The sequence below is a fragment of the Sus scrofa genome, chromosome 1 (genome assembly GCF_054392235.1).
Source record: "Sus scrofa isolate SSC_HxYL_T2T_F1_AM1 chromosome 1, Sscrofa_HxYL_maternal_Yorkshire_Landrace_v2.0, whole genome shotgun sequence".
NCBI lineage: Eukaryota > Metazoa > Chordata > Mammalia > Artiodactyla > Suidae > Sus > Sus scrofa.
The window spans coordinates 25,889,593-25,909,682 of record NC_139383.1 but is presented as its reverse complement, the minus strand read 5'-3'; the positions used below and the strand labels follow the sequence as shown (position 1 = coordinate 25,909,682).

The 20,090-nt window shown below is 42.3% G+C and overlaps 1 protein-coding gene across 14 annotated transcripts in view; it reads right to left on the bottom strand.

Annotated features, from left to right (window-relative positions):
• NHSL1 (NHS like 1) overlaps positions 1-20,090 on the bottom strand; it is a 323,641-nt gene that overhangs the window by 116,555 nt on the left and 186,996 nt on the right. For 2 of the 14 annotated variants that reach the window (XM_085024954.1, XM_021087406.2), the window contains exons 1-2: positions 17,975-18,863; positions 7,973-8,080 (exon numbers count right to left, since the gene is read on the bottom strand). The exons of 8 other annotated variants lie outside the window; for them this stretch is intronic. Coding sequence is in view for 2 of the 6 variants with exons in the window: in XM_005659173.4 (XP_005659230.2) it covers positions 17,975-18,176 (202 nt within the window). In the remaining 4 variants the exon portion in view is untranslated. Of the gene's footprint in view, positions 1-7,972; positions 8,081-17,974; positions 18,864-20,090 lie in introns of those variants that run through there. 4 more of the 14 variants (XM_085024976.1, XM_085024992.1, XM_005659173.4 and 1 more) reach the window with 2 other exon arrangements.

Sequence of the window (20,090 nt, the reverse complement as noted above, 5' to 3'; positions counted from 1 at the left end):
ACAGATACCACACTCTCTCAAGGCGAGCTGGCCAGAACAAACGCTGAAGGCAGTTTTTCCTTTCTCATTCAGCCTAAATTAAATGTTTGAAGGATGAGGGAAGTGGAAAAGGAAAAAAAAAGAATTTCTCTGGAAGCATGCATATAAGAATGTTGAAGTCAGTGTATCCAGCTGGAGGGAGGACACCAAAAGATGTCATAAGCATGACCCCAGATCCCCTTGCTTAGTCAATTTATAATGGATTGTATTACAGGAGAAAAACAAAACCCCTAGAGCCTAAATTTCATCCTCTTACACTTTGCCACTGTCTGTATCCCTAATACATGCATATTATATTCTGGAGAGTCTAAGTTCAAGAGCATTAAAGTAACCTCATACCTTCCATGCTGTGTATTTCAGCCATGTGCTTGCTGAGGGACTGACTCCCCAAACACACATATCAATGGCACCCTCTCCCCCCAAACCAACTAACCTAAAATACAGAGGTCATTTGTATCATTTTCTCTTAAGCATCCGGAGTAATCGAAGTTAAAACAACAACAAAACTTTCACTATAGAAACAGGTGCAACTCTTCTACCCACAAAATCGCCATCCTAAACCATTCTAAAGAAAAGTCAGGGAATTCTCTGATGGCCTAGCGGGTTGAGGCTCCTGCGTTCTCACCGCTGTGGCTCTGGTTGCTGCTGTGCAGCATAGGTTCAATCCCTGGCCCAGGAATTCCCACATACTGCCTGTGTGGCAAAAAAGAAAAAAAAAATACAAAAAAAAAAAAAAAAAAAAAAAAAGAGAGAGAGAGAGAGAGAACCTGAAATAAACGTTGCAACTCTCATTTAAAAAAAAAAAAAGAAAGAAAGAAAAGAAAAGTCAGATTACTAATCAGAAGTATTCAAGATCGTGTGCCAGCCAACCAGGAGGAACACCAGTTCTGCCACAATTTTCTTGTTAATAAAACAGAAGTCCATAACCTAAGAGAGTAACTGGACTATAATTACTTAATTACTTTTAATCATCAAGCAAAAAAGACAAAAATTAAAAGATACAGAGTCAAAATGCCCAGGCTCCTGATAATTTCTGCATAGATAACTGAATATTCTAATATTTAAGTTACTTAAGGTTCATAAATTTAAAATATTTTATTTTTGATTTATAAAATATTTGAAAAGCTCAAAGCTCTGTATAAAGAACTAAAGAATTTCCATTTTTAAAAAAGGGTGTTTATTTCTAAAATAACCACATTCTCCAAATTTTGGACCCACTTAAACATTGGGGACAACGATTAAAGGAAAGAGTAAACCATTTCCCTTTCAACTGCCAAGTCTTCTGAGAAGTCAGGCACTTTGAAACTTTAGGAATAGAGAGCTATTTCAGGACCTGTAGGATTTACAACAATAATGGTTTGAGGAAACCGCAGCATTGAGGCTCCTTCAGTCTTTTTCCCTGTCCTTAGGAGTTTAAAAATAAGCAAGAAAATGGTTCTTCCAATTGGCAGACCAATTTCAGGGTGGCGTCTTGCCACAGTGCCTGATAATCACAGAGTTACAAGATCCACAGAGAACAGAGCATCCCACAGAAACAGCTCTTTTCTGATCCACCTCTTGGATCATGACAAATGGATCTGAGCCTTTTCCTTTTTTACTTTTGTTTTACCTTTTCCTCTCTCCCTTCCTGCCCTCCTTCTCTACCCCCCTCCCCCTCCTCCTTCCCTCCAGCCCTTCCCTTCTGCCTCTTCTCTGACTTTAATATCAGTAAAGTGCTAAGAGAAGTCACCTTACAATTCTGTTGATAGAAATAGCTGGCATTTACTTTGTGGTCTATTTTTAGTTAATGCATCTCTGCAAATTCAGCTATTAACTATAACAAAAATCTACCTACCAGCCTCTCCAGAGGAAAAAACATACATGCCAAGTACAGAATACTAAGTTGACAGGTTTTAAAATGCACTTATTTCTTTGGAGGCAGGTGTAGTCTGACGGCTCTATTAAGTTATTCAACTGTCTCTGAGGACTTCGGGGCAGACAAAGGAAAGGCTGCAGCCTGGGTCCCTTGGGATTTTCTGTTTGTTTGGGGGGGGGGGTTGTTTTCCTTCAATTCTTTGAAAGCTGAATGAATTCTGCTTTTGTAAGTAGAGTAAAAGTGACACAGGAGTGCCAGTTTTGGGGGTTGACGCTCTCCTTCTCCTGCCTGTGCCATCATCTGTAAGTTTCTTGTCTTCGGCGCATCTATTTCAAAAACTTTCCCTGTGACACAGAGTGGGTGAAGAGCTTCCAAAACCTGCTCTGTAAGGTCAGCAAAAGAATCTGTCATTTGACTCTCACGGGGCAGTCAGGGATGTCAAAATTAAACAAAGTGAAAGAAAGGAACACAGTCTCAATACCCTTTAAAGAGGAGAAAGGAACATAAGATCATAGCTTAACTGGGCTGCTCTTGGTTGTGAGGTCTTAAAGCAAGTGAACTCACCTCCCTGGATCCTCGCTTTTCGTTCATCTGTCACACAAGGTTACCTCGGAGTTCCTTCCAGCCCTAACAAAGTAGCTTCGTTTTTTAAGGTAACTCTCCTTGGATCCCTTCATAACTCCAATTTAAGGTCTGCATACAAATATTCACTAAAATGCTCTCAAACGGCACTGAGAGAAGAAAATACGTAGTCACTGCTTCCATAAGTTCTCTCTTGAAAGAGTTGCTAAAGTTGGTTTCTCTAGGTTTACACAACAGTCAGAAGTCCTCAAAATTTCATTTTATCCAGGAGTTCCTGTCGTGGCGCAGTGGTTAACGAATCCGACTAGGAACCATGAGGTTGCGGATTCGATCCCTGCCCTTGCTCAGTGGGTTGGGGATCCGGCGTTGCCGTGAGCTGTGGTGTAGGTTGCAGACTCGGCTCGGATCCCGCGTTGCTGAGGCTCTGGCGTAGGCAGGTGGCTACGGCTCCGATTCGACCCCTGGCCTGGGAAGCTCCATATGCTGCGGGAGCGGCCCAAGAAATAGCAAAAAAAAAAAACAAACAAACAAACAAACAAACAAAAAAATCACTTTATCCAAAAAGAAGGCCAGATTTACAATTGTCACCATCTCTGAGACTTTAAAGATACAACACAGAGTAACTAGTTGGATATCAAAGCTTTTGATATCAGAGTGAGCACCTTTTATTATCTCTCTCAGGTTTGGAAAATGAGAGGAAGGATAACAATCCTCTTTGAAACTGTTACTTTCCCCTAAGCTTTGTTTCTTGGGTCACAGAAACAAAGGGGGGGGGGCAGTTCTTTTTAATGTCTCTCTTTTCAGTGTATTCAAATTGCCTCCAAACATTTTTGCAGCTCTCCTCTGCATACACCAAAATACTCACTGAGCAACTACTGTGAGCCTAGGAGGCAAAATGAGGACTATTTCAACAGACTAGTATTAAAAGGTCCTATTAGCTCTGCGTATTAGGATATTAGTAGTTTATTTAAAAATTCAGAGAAAAGGCAGAGACAAATCAGCCTTTTCAGTCACATTTTATATAATTTCCCTTTGCACTCATGAGGATCAAATGTCACGTAAGTGTTTGGCCAAAAATATTTAGTGGAGTAGAATTGATTTCAGGTAATAGAAATGTCTTATCATCACCATTTTTTGACTTTTTAATAAGCAGATGATGTGAAGAAAGCTATGAAATTGAAGAGATGGAGATGCAATTTCAATCACTGGAAACACAAGAAAATATATTTGGTGTCCAACTATCAGTTGGGGGGGTGGGGAGAAGAGAGGAGTGAGAAAGTTATTAGGGAAAATGGTTAATGATGAAACCAAAGCTTAAAAGCTTTGCTTGCTTGTTAAGTGAAACAATGCAGTAATCCTACTTGGAAACTCCAAGTGATTTTATAGATGTGTTTAAAATTTAACGTTTACAAAAAGAACTAGGATGCCCAAATATAGTCACAATTCTATAACATTAATGCAAACATGTGCTTAATTTAGCTGTAGTAAAAAGAAAAGCCAACAGAAGATAAACATGTAAAAAAATCATATTTACATATCACAGAACATCTCACTTTTTTTTCTTTTTTCTTTTTTTTTCCTTTTTAAGGCTGCACTCGCAGCATATGGAGGTTCCCAAGCTAGGGGGTCCATTCAGAGCTACAGCTGCCGGCCTATACCATAGCCACGGCAACGCCAGATCCAGCCATGTCTGCGACCTACAACACAGCTCACGGCAATGCCAGATCCTTAACCCACCAAGCAAGGCCAGGGATCGAACCCGCAACCTCAAGGTTCCTAGTCAGATTCGTTTCCACTGCTCCACAACAGGAACTCCAGAACATTTCACTTATTAAAAGATCACTTTTCTGGAGTTCCCATTGTGGCGCAGTGGTTAACGAATCCAACTAGGAACCATGAGGTTGTGGGTTCAATCCTTGCCCTTGCTTAGTGGGTTAAGGATCCAGCGTTGCCATGAGCTGCGGTGTAGGTCGCAGATGCGGCTCGGATCCCGCGTTGCTGTGGCTCTGGCGTAGGCTGGTGGCTACAGCTCCAATTGGACCCCTAGCCTGGGAATCTCCATATGCTGCCGGAGCAGCCCTAGAAAAAGCAAAAAGACAAAAAAAAAAAAAAAAAAAAAAAAAAAAAAAAAAATCACTTTTCTGAAAAATGTGACCAAGATGCAAGGAGCCGAAATGGTCTCTGACCAGATAGCAATACTGACATGATTATGGCTTCGGATCTGATTTTCTGGTCAATAGTGCTGTAATAAACTGGATTGCCCGGACCCTCCACAAAGGGTAATATACTAGAAACACTAGAGCAGAGAGTGGTGGGGACAAGAGGCAGGCACAACAAAGGTGAAAAGAGAAAGCTCACAGCCTCACAAAAAAGTGGAATAAGGAGCAGGCAGTGGAGACCCACCTCATGCCAAAGCAAAGATCCTTACAACCACCAGGGTGTCACCAGGTTTTACAGGTTCAATGACTATTCACAGTGACACCAAGGCATCAAAACACGCTTCAGCTGTTCTCTGAGGACTTCGCCGAGAATCTACATGGTGTCACGCAGAGGAAGGATTCATTATTACGAATCCAACTACACCATTCCTTATTACCTCCAAAGCTTCAGGCAAGTCACTTAATCTCTCAGGCACAGCTTTTTCACCACCAAAGAGTGAGAAAGTGCCATCTCACAGGACTGTCAGAACGATGAAATGAGACCATACAGGAAAGAGTACTAGTAAACAGATGCCATCTGCAGAGCAAACTTCAGAAAGATGTTCATAAAAAAAAAAAAAGGTGGAACTGTTTTAGAATTGTACAAGATGAATGAAGCAAGCTTCTGTTATATAGAAATACAAATAATAAAAGACATCTTCCTCTTAACCTTTCACATAAGCTAACATGTAGTCCATATGAACACAATTTAGAAAAGTATCTCTAACCACAATGATCAGGGTTTTTTGTGTTTGTTTGTTTGCTTGTTTTTTTACAAATAACTTTATGTTTCAAAGAAAATGCAGCTTTTTTTCCAGTTCAGACACAGGATCTCTGATACACACAGTCTAGGGTCCCTCAATATGAAAGTAAAGTTAAACGGACTGAACTTCTCAACTAATTTTCCTCTATGGGGGATGGACAGCAGGCCGGTAAGCATAATGACAGAGAAATCTCCAGATTAGGGCAAAAATTCATCAGACTTTGCTATTCAGGAGCTTTCCCTTGGGCCGACTAGCAGGTGCATGGAGCCCCAGGGTGCACTAACAGGTTCTGCAAGGCTATGCGCCAGCAGGGAGCAAGGTCACTGATGGGCCGAACAAGCTCGGCCCTGCCTGTGAGTTTTTTTTTTTTTTTGGTTTTTTGTAGTTTTTTTTGTTTTTGTTTTTTTTTTTTTTTGCTATTTCTTGGGCCGCTCCTGCGGCATATGGAGGTTCCCAGGCTAGGGGTCTAATCGGAGCTGTAGCCACTGGCCTACGCCAGAGCCACAGCAACACCAGATCCGAGTCGCATCTGTGACCTACACCAGAGCTCACAGCAATGCCGGATCATTAACCCACTGAGCAAGGGCAGGGACCGAACCCGCAACCTCATGGTTCCTAGTCGGATTCGTTAACCACTGCGCCACGACGGGAACTCCCTGCCTGTGAGTTTTCAAGCCCTTCCCCTTATCCATCAGTGTGGCCCTGGGCTGGGGGCGCAGAGGGAAATCTGGAAGGGGACTTAGAGGGTAAGTGAATGCTTAGGTGCTCTTTGGCATTAGTCAGTTCTCGAACCAGGTGGTTTTCCAAGGTGCACCACTAATCTGCATTGCGTCTCAAGATACCTCTGGTGTTCAAGGCCTTTTTACAACAGTGAAGTGACAATGGACTCTCTTCCATCATAATTTGTGAGGGAGCTACCTGGTACATAGCATAATAAAACCCTACCAACAGAAGTGGAAATCTACTGAAAGCATTATTTGGCATTATGCGAAGGTGGTGATCTAACAGGGAGTGATGAAATCAATCTAGTGGGTCAGGACTGACATTTTCTGTCTAATAAAACAGAAAACAGAGTATCGCATGTAGCCATGCAGTAAAGGGAAGTAGTTTCACAAAGCTTCTGTTTCATTTTGTGTGTGTGTGTGTGTGTGTGAATGTATGTGTGTGTGTATGTGCGTTGCGTAGACTAGGAACAAATATAAAGTGTATTTGTTATTCTGGAAACAGGCAAAACTTCTGAAAGTCACTAATGTAACTGTAATTAAACTTCTCAGACACTGAAAAACTCAAAATATTCACATCATAGATCTGCTGTAGAAGACTCTTTCTCCCATTCCAAACAAGCATTTATTGGAGAGAAACTTAAATCAACTGTCTCAGAATCTAGAGGACAATTTATCAATTGAGGTTTGTGTTTGTTTTTCTTTTCTTTCTTTTTTTCTTTGTCTTTTTGTCTTTTTAGGGCCGCACCCACAGCATATGGAGGTTCCCAGGCTAGGGGTCTAATCAGACCTGCAGCTGCCGGCCTACACCACAGCTCACGGCAACGCCAGATCCTTAACCCACTGAGCGAGGCCAGGGATAGAACCTGCAACCTCATGGTTCCTAGCCAGATTCGTTTCTGCTGTGCCACTATAGGAACTCCTCTTTCTTTTTTTTTTTTTAATGGACGTTTCCAGGTTAAAGGCTGAATCAGAGCTGCTGCTGCCGGCCTACACCACAGCTACAGCCATGCCAGATCTGAGCCACATCTTCAACCTACAGCACAGCTCACGGCAACATCGAATCCTTAACCCACTGAGTGCGGCCGGGGATGGAATCTATGCCCTCATGAATACTACTAGTCGAGTTCATTACCTCTGAGCCACAACGGGTACTCCCCAACTGAGTTTTTGTTCAGACCTTGATTAGCTGGAATTGAAACATGATTTGCAAGATTTCTAAACTCAGTTACATAATTTTCCCCTGGTTCCAATGCCATGAGTACAGAGATCCACTGGCTAAACCAGGACATACCGCACCCAGTGTGATGGAAGTAACCAAGGTCTGATGATCCAAAGGAAAGTTGAAAGAGAGCAATCTCAGTCTCTCCACCAGCTTCCTTGGCGTACGAGAACATCCCCAAATGCAACAGGCCATCTCAGAAATTGCTTACAGATCAAACAGAACTGGGGTCCTTAGAAGAGACCAACATTCAGACAGTCACACTTAAGGACAAAGAATTGGACGTGAAAAGCCAGCAAGAAAAAAAAAAAAAAAGACTTGAACAATCTCTTTATAGTAGGAATAGAGTGTGTGATTAACTCTTGACTAAAATTACAGTGAAATCAAAGTTCTTTTTCCAGGAAGTCAAAGTACTCTATGTACTTTTCATTGGAGATAACAAATTATGTAAATAAATAACCACCAGTCGAGATGACTACAGCAACCAAGCCAAGAACCAGCCACAACCACCCACCAAGGTAAGTTCACAATTGTCTTCTGCATGCTTTGTAAAAGAATACCCAGCCATGCAAGACTGAAGCAACACACACCTGTGTTCAGGTGGGAATTCTGGTTTATCTCAAAATGCGATCCAGAAACAGCGGATACCCAGCTTCTTCTTCAGCTGAGGCGTTTCTAGTTACAAAGTGAAAGAGAACCTTCGGGAACAGAGGCAAAAGAATTGTATCAATAATAAAATATATTTACTCTCACTTTCTCCTTTTAGAATTTACTGAGAAAACAAAAATCAAGTGACATGGTGTGTGTTGAAATCTCAACTGCCAGTGCCCTTAAAAGGGAAGTTGTTGAGTCCAAAACCCCCAAATGCCCTTAGTGATTTCAACGCCATTTCATTCCTCTTTCTGAAAAATTATACTTGGTTCCCTGCTTCACCAGATCTAAGTTCCTCTGCCCAGTTTTCAGTGCTAATGATCGAATCCTTCCTTGCTTATCAAAACAGCTATTATTTTTATTGAGTACTGAGGGTATCCAGACAATATTTATTAAATGAGTTCATTCATATAATGTGTCATTAATAGCATTTAGCTATGGCAAATATCCATTAAATCAGCTATTATTAATACTTCGGGGAGGCTTGACTGATTTAGACATGACTTTCAATTTAGTATTTTAATCATCTCAGGATGTGTCATAAAACCTGAGATATAAATTACTTGAAAATTACGTAAAGGAAGTGATAGCTTCCATTTGGGTTGCCCAGGTTACACAAGTACTTTAAAAGCAATGATTTCTACTGAAAATTCTACAGACTAGTACACATATTCTATCAAGACGTCTTCTGACTCATTGACTGTTGATAGTGAAGAGACTGCCAACCCCAGGGAGAGTACCATGAAATACAGCCAGATCTAATCTGTAGGCTGATACAGTATCCACAAAACACATCCTCGTTTATGCAATAAACAAGCTGCACATGCTGCCCTTATGTATGATGAATAGGTATTAGCCCACTTTACAGAAATAAAAGCTAGAGCTTAAAGAGATGATGTGACTTGTTCCACGTCACACAGTTGCTTAGCAAGGGACAGAAGCAAAACATCCAGATCACCTGACCTAGAGCTCTTTGCACTCTTCATTCTCTTCAACTAAACTTCACTGAACACTTAATATGGGCCAGACCAAATCAGGGTTAGCAGGTGCACACTATTACATTTAGAATGGATACGCAATGAGGTCCCACTGCAGCACAGGGAACCGTGTCCAATCTCTTGGGATAGAACATGATGGGGGGTGATATGAGAAAAAGAATGAGTGCGCATGTATGATGGGGTCACTTTGCTGTACAGCAGAAATTGGCACAACACTGTAAATCGACTATACCAAAAAAAAAAAAAAAGACCAAAAATATTACTGAAGGTATTACTGAGGTTCATTTCTGGTTTGAGAAGACAGGCAGGACTGAGAGTACATACAGGAAGTATGTAGTATATTAGCTAGAAAGTGCCTCCAAGTAAAACAGAGACAGGGATAGGAGGGTGAGGACAAAGGTAAGAGGCGGCAGTTTTACACAGAGTCCCTGTTGATTTTGGAGACAAGACCTGAAAGAAACGAGAGAGGGTCAGAATCATGTGCACAGCTGGGTTTCCAGGTGTTGGGGTGAAAAGGCAGCAAGGAAGAGTTCCTGGTGGCCTAGCAGTTAAGGATTCAGCATGGTCATTGCTATGGCTCAGGTTCAATCTCGGGCCCAGGAACATCCACATGCTACAGGTGCAGCCAAAAAATAAAACTTATTGAAAATAAAAAATAAAAGCAGCAAGGAGCGTAGTCTGACTTAGTGGAGAGTGGGGGGGGGGAGCACAGGTGATGAGGTTGGGGAGTCAGTGGGGTGTGGGAGGCTGATCACGTAGGGCCTTACAGAACACTATAGAGACCTGGGTTATTAAACTGTCTGAGAAGGATTTTAAGCAGTGAAGTTACACGGCTTGACTTGTGTTTGATGTTTTATAGGGTCGCTGCGGTTGCTGCTTTAAGATCAGCCTGTTTTGGGGCAGGGTCAGGGAGAGCAAGAGCGAAGGCAGGCAAACCAAACTGCATAGCGCTGGGCTGCTCTCCTGATCAGGCAGAGCCACATCAACCCACACTGCATCCCTGTTCACCACAACAGCTTTACTCATGGTCAAAACAGCCAGGATCAAATGCTTATACCAGGTTTTGATTCCTGCACAGTTTAAGTGGAGCAATAGGAGACTACAGACTGCCACCAGAAGGATGTTCTCACAGACTGCACCCTCTCTTTTGCTACACTCAGAAAAGTTGAGAGTGGGAGGCACTTGTAAGATTACACTCACCAGTATAATTGAAAAAGCAAGCATACAGTGCTATCTACAACCCGCCACGCATTAAGCAAATTCGGAGAGTACCGTTTGGCCAGTGGACCTAGGCAAACAGCATTATTAACAGTGTCACAGGAGAGTTCCCTTCACCCAGTGAGCAACCCTTTATTGAGCACTTAGCCTTGAGGATAAAAAGATAAGACTTGGTCTCTGTCTTAAAAGGAAGAATTCATAGTCTAGCTCAAGATACAGACCAGTAAACAAATAAGTACAACCCAGTGCATGATAAACACAATTAGAGAGGTCTGTAGAAGGTGGAGAAATAATACAGAGAAGGGAGGAATCAGCTCTGTCCTCTGAGGGGTCAGGGAAGACTTCACAGAGTTTTAAAATGAGTCCAGAAGGTTAGGCAGGAAATCAGCCAGCAGAGGAGGGGGGCTGGAGCACCTGACTCAGGGACTGGGAACGGGAGGGAGTGGGAGGCGAGGGTTCTGGAGCAGTGAAAGAGCTACAGGTCTGATCGCAATTTCTGGAGTTAAAACAGAGAGAGGATGAAGTGGGGGTCAGATCGAGGGGGGTTTCGTGCTACTTAAATGATAAGGACTTCATTCCATGCGCACGGGGAGCCACAGAAGAGGGACCCCGTTAGACAGCATCCCCCCTTTACCCTCGGGGGTTATGTTCCAAGACCAAGACCTCCAGTGGGTGCCTGAAGCAGAGGATAGTACCAAATGCTATATACACTATGTCTTTTTCCCATACATACATAACTGTGAGGCACCTTAATTACAAAATAGGCACAATAAGAGATTGACAGCAATAACTAACAACAAAACAGAATAATTATAACACCCTACTATAATAAAAGTTACGTGGATTTCGTCTCTTTCAAAACATCTTATTGTACAAATTTAAGGCCCTTTCCACCTTAACACTTAACCCACACTGTGGCAGTAACTTTTACAGTTTGAGGTGTGACAGCAAAATTTTTTTTTTTTTGGTCTTTTTGCTATTTCTTGGGCCGCTTCCGCGGCATATGGAGATTCCCAGGCTAGGGGTCTAATCGGAGCTGTAGCCACCGGCCTACGCCAGAGCCACAGCAACGTGGGATCCGAGCCGCGTCTGCAACCTACACCACAGCTCACGGCAACGCCGGATCGTTAACCCACTGAGCAAGGCCAGGGATCGAACCCGCAACCTCATGGTTCCTAGTCGGATTCGTTAACCACTGCGCCACGACGGGAACTCCTGACAGCAAAATTAGCACAAATTTCTTTCTCCTTCTTCACAATTTCACAGATAGAAGATTCCTGCTTACCACAGATTTTAACTTTAGTATATGGTTTGTTTGGGTTTTTTTTTCCCTTTCCTTATTAAATGGAGAAGTTTGCCTTCGCACTTAAAGGAAACACAGCTTCCCTTTGGCAGAATCACTACTCTTGCACTTAGGGGGCCAGTATTAAGTAAAACGAGGGCTACTAGACCATAAGGTGACAGTGATCTGTTAAACAACATCAGGCTACCAAGTGACTAAGGCACAGGACATGCTGGACAGAGGGATGATTCATGTCCTTGCAGGACAAGGCAGGATGGCAGGAGAGTTCATCATGCTGTTCAGGATGGCATACAATTTAAGACAGCAGTCATTTCGAGAATTTTCCACTTAATATTTTGATACAACAGTTGACCTCTAGTAACTGACACCGTGGAAAGTGAAGACATGGGTATGGGCATGTGAGGGGGTGGGGGGAGTGTTGTAGTTGTATTTTAGGAAGATCGCTCTGATGATAGTGTAGACTCAAGAATAACTCACAGGTGGACAAGCATGAACATAACAAGAGCAGAAAACCACTCAGAAGGCTGGGCAAGAGCTGATGGAGATGGGGGTGGGGGTTCCTGCTGTGGCTCATCAGGTTAAGAACCTGACATAGTGTCCGGGAGGATGCAAGTTCAATCCCTGGCTTCGCTCAGTAGGATAAGGATCTGGTGTTGCCACAAGCTACAACGTGGGATCAGAGATGTGGTGTGGATCCTGAGTTGCTGTGGCTGTGGCATAGGCCTGCCCCTGCAGCTCTGATTTGATTTCTAGCCCGGGAACTTCCATATGCTGCAGGTTTGGCTATAAAAAGGGAAAAAAGAGCTGATGAGGGCTAGAACCACAGTGAGGATGGACAGATGTCTTGGAGACACAACAGGACTTGAGATAAAACTGATAGGACCAGAGCTAACTGAAGCATTTGACAGGAAATACTGTGGTTTTAAAAAAAAAAAAAATGCAGAGCTCCCATCATGGCACAGTGGAAACGAATCTGACTAGAAATCTTGAGGCTGCGGGTTCGATCCCTGGCCTCACTCAATGGGTTAAGAATCCGGTGTTGCCATGAGCTGTGGTGTAGATCGCAGACGCAGCTCAGATCTGGTATTGCTGTGTCTGTGGCGTAGGCCAGTAGCTGTACCTCTGATTGGACCCCTAGCCTGGGAATTTCCATATGCCACGGGTGAGGCCATAAAAAGAAAAAAAAAAAATCTTTAATTTGATAGAAAATATTACAACCTCCAAATCCCTGAAACTACATGGAAATATAATACTTTCCCTGAATATAATACAATATGATATATAATACATAATGATATACATATAATATAAACTGCAAGACCTACAAAAGTCAATCCTAATTAATATGCAGTGTCTTCTAAAATAACTGTTTGCAAAGAACAATTTTAAAAAAGTTTTCAAAACATGGAAAAGACATTACCATGGAAAAGAACACAGGTCATTGTCAACTGTACTGCAATTTAAAAATTAATTGGAGTTCCCATCGTGGCACAGTGGTTAACAAATCCAACTAGGAACCATGAGGTTGCGGGTTCGATCCCTGGCCTTGCTCAGTGGGTTAAGGATCTGGCATTGCCGTGGGCTGTGGTGTAGGTTGCAGACGCAGCTGGGATCCCACGTTGCTGTGGCTGCAGTGTAGGCCGGCAGCTGCAGCTCTGATTAGACCACTAGCTTGGGAACCTCCATGTGCCACGGGAGCAACCCTAGAAAAAGACAAAAAGACAAAAAATAAAATAAAATAAAAATTACTTGTTTAATTTTTAAAGAAAAAAGAAAACACAAGTTACACACTTCTAAACCCAAACTTTAATGGTAAGCTCCTTCCTTAATTACTCTACAATATTTCTAATAATCTAAATATATTTCTAATTCTCAAAACAAATCTGCACACTTTTACAAGTAAAGGAAGAGTATTAGATAAAATATTGCTTTTATAAAACTCCATCAATTTAATAACAAATACAATCATGTATGCAATAAAACAAGGCAGTGAGACCACAGAGATGCCCAATGTCAAAAGAAAAAATAATCCAAGGTTAATAAAGGGCAGTCTCAATGAACCAGATAAAATATCAAGTGGCACTCTCTGTTTGTCTCTTTCACAGAATGTCAACTTCAGTAGAAAGTAAGAAGGAAAACATTACGTTCTCTCGCTGAGAATATTCTGCTTATCTTTTTCATTAAGACACCAAGATCAACCCCATTTAGCTATTTAATCCAATGTACATAGTGACCCTCGGAATAAATATTATTTAGTTTATTCTCAAATTTAGGGTGCTTTGTGACAATATTTGCCAGTATTTTTTAGGTCTTTTTAATTCCATGAAGGAAGTGTTCTTAAAGCTCATAATGTTAAAGATTTGATGATCAAAAATAATTACAGCTGTTTACACAGAAACAGGATTTGACCTTGCTGCTTTGGGTCTGCCATGCCATTTTTCTCCATTTTAATATCTGAAGTCACTGCTAATCTAATTATGCACAAGGATTCTGTTTTCTGCAACTATTTCATTAGAGAGGACTTTGGAATGAAACTATTTTAAATACAGCCCACTCCCACATTCAACAATTGATTTTCTAGTGTATGGATTATTCATTACCCTCGAGGTAAGCCATTCTCTGATCAGTTTTGTAGTTCCTGGGAAGGGAGGGAATTGAAATTCAAATGATTCAAATTTTGTAATGTTATTAATACAGACGGTAATGTCCAGAAGAAGAGAATGAAAGCATTGTTTAAACTAGGCTCTGCATGTCAATTACCCAATCTGTTGACCTGCCAATATTAGGATCATCAATCATGCCTCTGCCCAGCTGAAGGCAGAACTGAGGCTCCAGCAAAACATGCTCTGCTCAGTGAAAGGATACCCCATTATGATTCCTCCTCTTTTGGTTTTATTTGACAAGAGAAGAGGAAGTGAGCAAGATAGCGGAAATACAGACCGAATTCTACTGGTCATTAGTTTCCCTCAAGGACCTTCCATAGTGCTGGAAACAAAACAGGAGCTCATTAAATACTGCTTGAATCAATCCAACAGACAGGAGATGAGGCAAACCATGAAAATGCTCCAGATAAAGTACCTTCTCAGCTAAGCCATTCATTTTACACTTTTCCACAATTATCCTGCATTTCCCCTTTAATTCTCCCTTCAGTGTCTCATCTGCTTCTCCACTGATATCTGAACTCCATGAATTCAGGGCCTGTGTGCTATGTTTCTTCGTATCCCACACGTGGTACTCAGTGAGAATTCCTTCTAAATGCTCTCACAACTTCACGTGAAAAGCAACATCTTGTCTCATCTCTGACTGACTTCCATCTTTTTAACTACATGGGCATCTAGCAAATCAGCTCATGAATCACTAAATGTAATATTCAAAAGGACACTGATTCACACCCTTGATTTTTATGGCTAATTAAGTTGAAACATCATCTGCTATTACAGTGGGTCACATCATACTAAGAACAGAAGGACTGAGCACTGCTGTCAATTCATTTTTACCTTCCAAAGTACACGTCAATACAAGAAAGCCTTGACACTTGCCTTTCTGCTGGAGCAAGAGAAAGCACGCAGGTCCTTACTTGTGATTGCCTTGGACACATCAGTATGTATCTTCTAGTTACTTTTAGACTCAGGAATTTTATCTTTAGCTTCTTGATTATAAACCTATGGGTCTATATACTGATAGAGATCCATAAGGGTAACCACTTACTTTATTTTGATGTTAAGGATAAACAATCTAGCATGGAGATTCATTATAAAAAGAACTTCTAAAACCAAACTTGAAAGAACTGTTTTCTAAAATGAATGTGCATCTTAGTCAACATACTGTCCAAGAGAAGGGATTCAGTGGGCTAATTGTGCAAAGCAATGCAACCTGGAGGTGGTGGCACTTTGGCCTTGCAGCAGCTGCTGGATGGAAAGGACAAAGCCTTCCTGGACACCCCATCAGACCGAGGTCCCTTGGGGGATGGGGGTGGGGTGAGAACATGGACAGGACCACTGAAGCGAGGTTGACTTGTTAAGCTACACTGCCCTACCTCTGGCTGTCACTGCCTGATTGTAGTGTATGTATGTGGGGGAAGAAGACAGACACAGGTTTTTAGAAATGTGTGCATATCAAAAAATGTTAATATAAGGTCGGGAGGGGGTTGGAGAGCAGACTGAAAAGAAAGTGGATTTGAACGCATGTGGTCTGGGCAGACAGATATACAAGGAAATTAAGATGCTACACAATCCCCGTCAGACCAATATGTCTTTAATGCATATTTATTTGCAAACAAGTCCTAATAAGGCCACTGGGCATTCTTAGCACTGATTGATAATCTTTGTTAGACGTTTAGCTTATTTGATGCTCCTAAACAAAAAAAACAAATGCCAATCCTGTATTACTTTTCTGAAAGATTTTTCCTCTTTTGATCCGTAAGTGTAAACAAATGTCATTCTGTATTTCTCCATAGGAAAGAATTATGTGGAATAAAGATCAACTGTTCTAATGCCCCTGAGGCAACATGTCAAAGTTGGGAGCCAGTTTTCCTTTGCAAGTCAAATAGGAAAACAGAATCTGAGACCATGAATTCTGATCTCTAGGCAGCTTTTTTTTAAGGATTTTCCCCTAACAACACACGTCAAAAGTGATATTATCCATGTCCAATTACTTCTAAAAACCATATAAATTTACAAACTGTATTATGGCATCATTTACCTTCATGAGGCTACTGTATTCCGTAGGATAGTAAGGGATAAAGGGCACAATCTTTTGTACTGTTACATAAACAAGTCCTCCCTCCTTTATGAGTTGCCCCCGTTCTTTTCAATGACTTCTTTATTTTTCACAAGTCAAGTGTACAGTATTTGCTTCATTTCCCAACGAAAACTAATCCATGCAAATTCACAGCCTCTTTCCCTTTAATGTTAATTTAGAGGGAGCATCTACGACATCCTAAAGCCACGTGCTCACAAGTATACAATCTTTAACAGAAACTTGACGGCGGCTGATTTAAAACAAAACAAGTCATAAAAAACCAACCTCTGGCAGAGGCCAAAGGAATTAAAACTACACCCGCTCCTGACCACAGCACGACTGTATCCACCCTTCGAACATTACAACCCACACATTTACCAAAACCACAGCTTATTCCTGATTTAGAAAAGTAAAGTTCATGGACTTACTAAACTACACAACTCCAGCCAGAAAGCACAAATGCCTGTTCTACGCCTGGTGATTACACACCATCTGAACTGAAAACCGGCATGTTTCAGCTCAGTATCAGCAGACCACTGTGGACCACCTTCTGGACATAATAAACACCTGACATCTTCAAAGAGCATTAACTAGTCCGTCTAGTGCTGCAGTTTAACAGACAAGAGCAAATGGCTAAAGGTCCTCCATGAAGAAGGGTGCGTTTAATTCTCAGTCCAGAGGATATAATTACTGTCCCCCAAAGCACATATTTACTTAGTTGAGTCTCCCACATTTCAGCAGCTCTGTTTCCCCCAAAGAAGGGGAACGACAGGTCCCTGAAAGGTTTCAGCGCGGTTTCTCTTGGCAAGGGAAGAATGTGATAAACAGGGAAAACACAATCACGCGGAATGTCTGGACAGAGGAGGTTCCTTTGTAAGGCTTAAAGAGCACTCCCCCACTGGGGCTGTGCCACCACCGAATGGAGAAACCATTTTGGAGCCTGACGATTCCGTCTCCCCAGTAAACATTCCAAGAGGAGGACCTCAGAAATTCTAGGTATAAAACAGGAATGTGTTAAAAAATATTGAAATATATCCCTCTCTTCCACCAGGACTGATATTTTTCTTCCCCTTAAAGAGGGCAAAACATGCGAAACTTTAGAACAGAGACCAGCAATGATCTGAAAAGGAACTTGAAAGAAATCCAAAAACTCCTTTTAGCCACTAGATAAAGGGCCAGCACTTTGTGTTCACCTCCTCGATGTCACCCCAACACCTGTTTAACTCAAGCATTTGTGTAATTCAGTCTTAAAGAAGTATGCAAAAAGACTATCCACGAGTCCCAAAGTTTTCTCAGTGCACTGTCTCAGAAAAGAGCTGCGTGTCCTCATTTGCAATTGTTGTAAAGAGTAGATTCCTCCTAGGATGCTGGTTTACCCTTGAACTTTTCACAAGTCACATGAGTGCGTGGATCTGATGAGGGGGGAGAGGGAGCTGAGGACAAATAACAGCTATTTTATCCTTCTTAGAAGGACTAGAGCTCAAGTGGCATCTAGTTGGAGGAGCACCTTTGCTTTAGACAAGTAAACAAATGAGTGACACTGAATTTCAGTACACAAACACACGAAAACTCCTCATGGAGCCAAAAATCGTGAAGGGAGATCAATGATAGAAACAAAGAAATCTACATAGCAAATGTCTAAAAATGGTTAAATATATATATATATATAAAAGTCAAGTCACCTTTTCTGGGCTGGGTTCTGTAGGTCCAGTTGTCATCATCTGCCTCCACCTGCTGCCTGCAAGCCGAGAGCTCCCCATCACTGCGGAACAGCCTCTTTGTCTGCCTGGACAAGGAGGAGAAACTGATCCAACTCACAGCACGTGAGAGGGAACCTGGATTTGACTTGAGTCTGAAGGAACCTGAAGAGCCTTCCTTTTTCATCTTCTTTCACATCAAAATCCGCTATAGACAAAGGACAGTCCAGTGCACAAAAAGCTCGATTTTTTCAAATTGTTCCAGGCCCTCTCAGTGAACCTGCTCCTTCCCACTATTCAGACAACATTGAGAGTCAGGGAGAGCATTCTGCAAGAAGATTCCTTCTATGTCACTCAGTTATAAAGAAGAGGAAAATGAGAGGTTAAGAAACAAAAAAAAAAAATTTTTTTTTTTACCCTAGCCACATTGTGGTACTTGGTTTTGAGATCAAGAATATCCACAGTTCCCTCCAAAAATAAAATAAAATAACTCAAAGTATAAGTTTAAAAAGGAAGCAGGGTGCTCATTTCAGGAACACTTGTCAGGGCTTGGCGAAGAACAGGACCAAGGCACTCCAACCCTTTGGTGAGTCCCTAGCATCCCGCACTGCAATCCTACTCCTGTCCCAGGCATCTTTCCCCACAAGGGCAGCAAGCCAGCCGTCTGCTGCAGACAGAAGGAACTCGTCAGCCTGGAGAAAAAGATTCAGCTTCAACCTAGGCGCCTGGTTTAAAGTTCACCCACACAGGTGACTTGCAAGAAATCAAAGAGTGGGACTCACTTGTCCCAGCTCAGCGCAGAATCATAAACCGCCCACTTGTCCTTTTTCCCCGTCTGTGCCTGGCTCAGGAGCCACAGGACTCCACAAACAATAAAACATGCTGCGTGGCTATCGCTTGGATTACAGAGCAAGCGCTCCTGTGAAAGATGATAGGCTTTCCCGACACTGAAGCCACCTCATTGGAGACGGAAAACCCCGCCTCCCCGCAGTCAACACTTCAGAGGCAGCTCAAACTTCCTAACTCCAGCAAAGCTACGGAAATGCAGGTCTGTGCAGAATCCAGACTTCTGGAAATGTAAGAAAGAACAACCCAAAGCTTGATTAATTATCATCAGATCACACTTCTGAAAGTGAGATCTTGACAAGGAGTTTTCAAAGATTAGAAGCACAGCCAAGATTCCTAGGCGGGCTCAGGAACATCATCACCTAAACAAATGTATTTCCAAAGAGAATCTAACTGACTCAGCTATTACGTCACGGCCAGCGAAGGTGAAAGGCAGCCGTTTTTACACCTGTCATTGCCTTTCCACCGCCCGTCTTCTACCAGCAGCCAGAGCAGGGGGCTGGGGAGTTGCTTCTGCCTCCCCACCCCTCCCCACCAGCAGCCCCCTCCCCTGGGGGGTGGGGTCATTCCTCCCTAGCTTTGAATGACTAGCCTATCACAGAGAACCATAATCAGAGAGCTATGCTAATGACAATTAGCTGCAGGCTCTAGCCCTTTGTAAACCCTTAATCAAGGCATGCAAGATAACTAGAGCCACATGCTGGAATGCATCTGGGTGCATTTCATCGAAGGCCGACATAATTCCATGGTCCTGGGGGTGTTAAAAGTTTCTGCAACTTTCCATCATAGAGACTTGGGTCAGTATCTTCTCCCCAAAGTGTCACTAAGAGTGAGGCTAATATGCAACAAGGAGAGAACTGGGTCCATCTCACTCTCCTGTACTCGGCATTGAGCAAATATATTACAGGCAACAAACTGCAATAGAAATTAAACTTTGATTAAAAACTATAAGAGCAGGATTTTGCAGCAGACATCGACTGCAATTCACTGAGATTGTAAGAAAAGGGCTCTACACGCTCACCAGGACTGCAGCATTTACAGAAGAAAAACAGAGCAGCTGCCAAGTGTTCCTTGGATGGACAGCTCATACTACCATGGAAACCACAGAGAACAGGCATGAGGACTAAAGGGCAAAGCTCCAAAAGAGTCCAGGTTGCAAAAACAAGGGCCTGTGTCAAAGCTCAAAGTGACCTCAAGAGATCATACAGTTTAAACCCCTCGATTTATCACAGGAGAAATTTGGGTCCAGGGAACA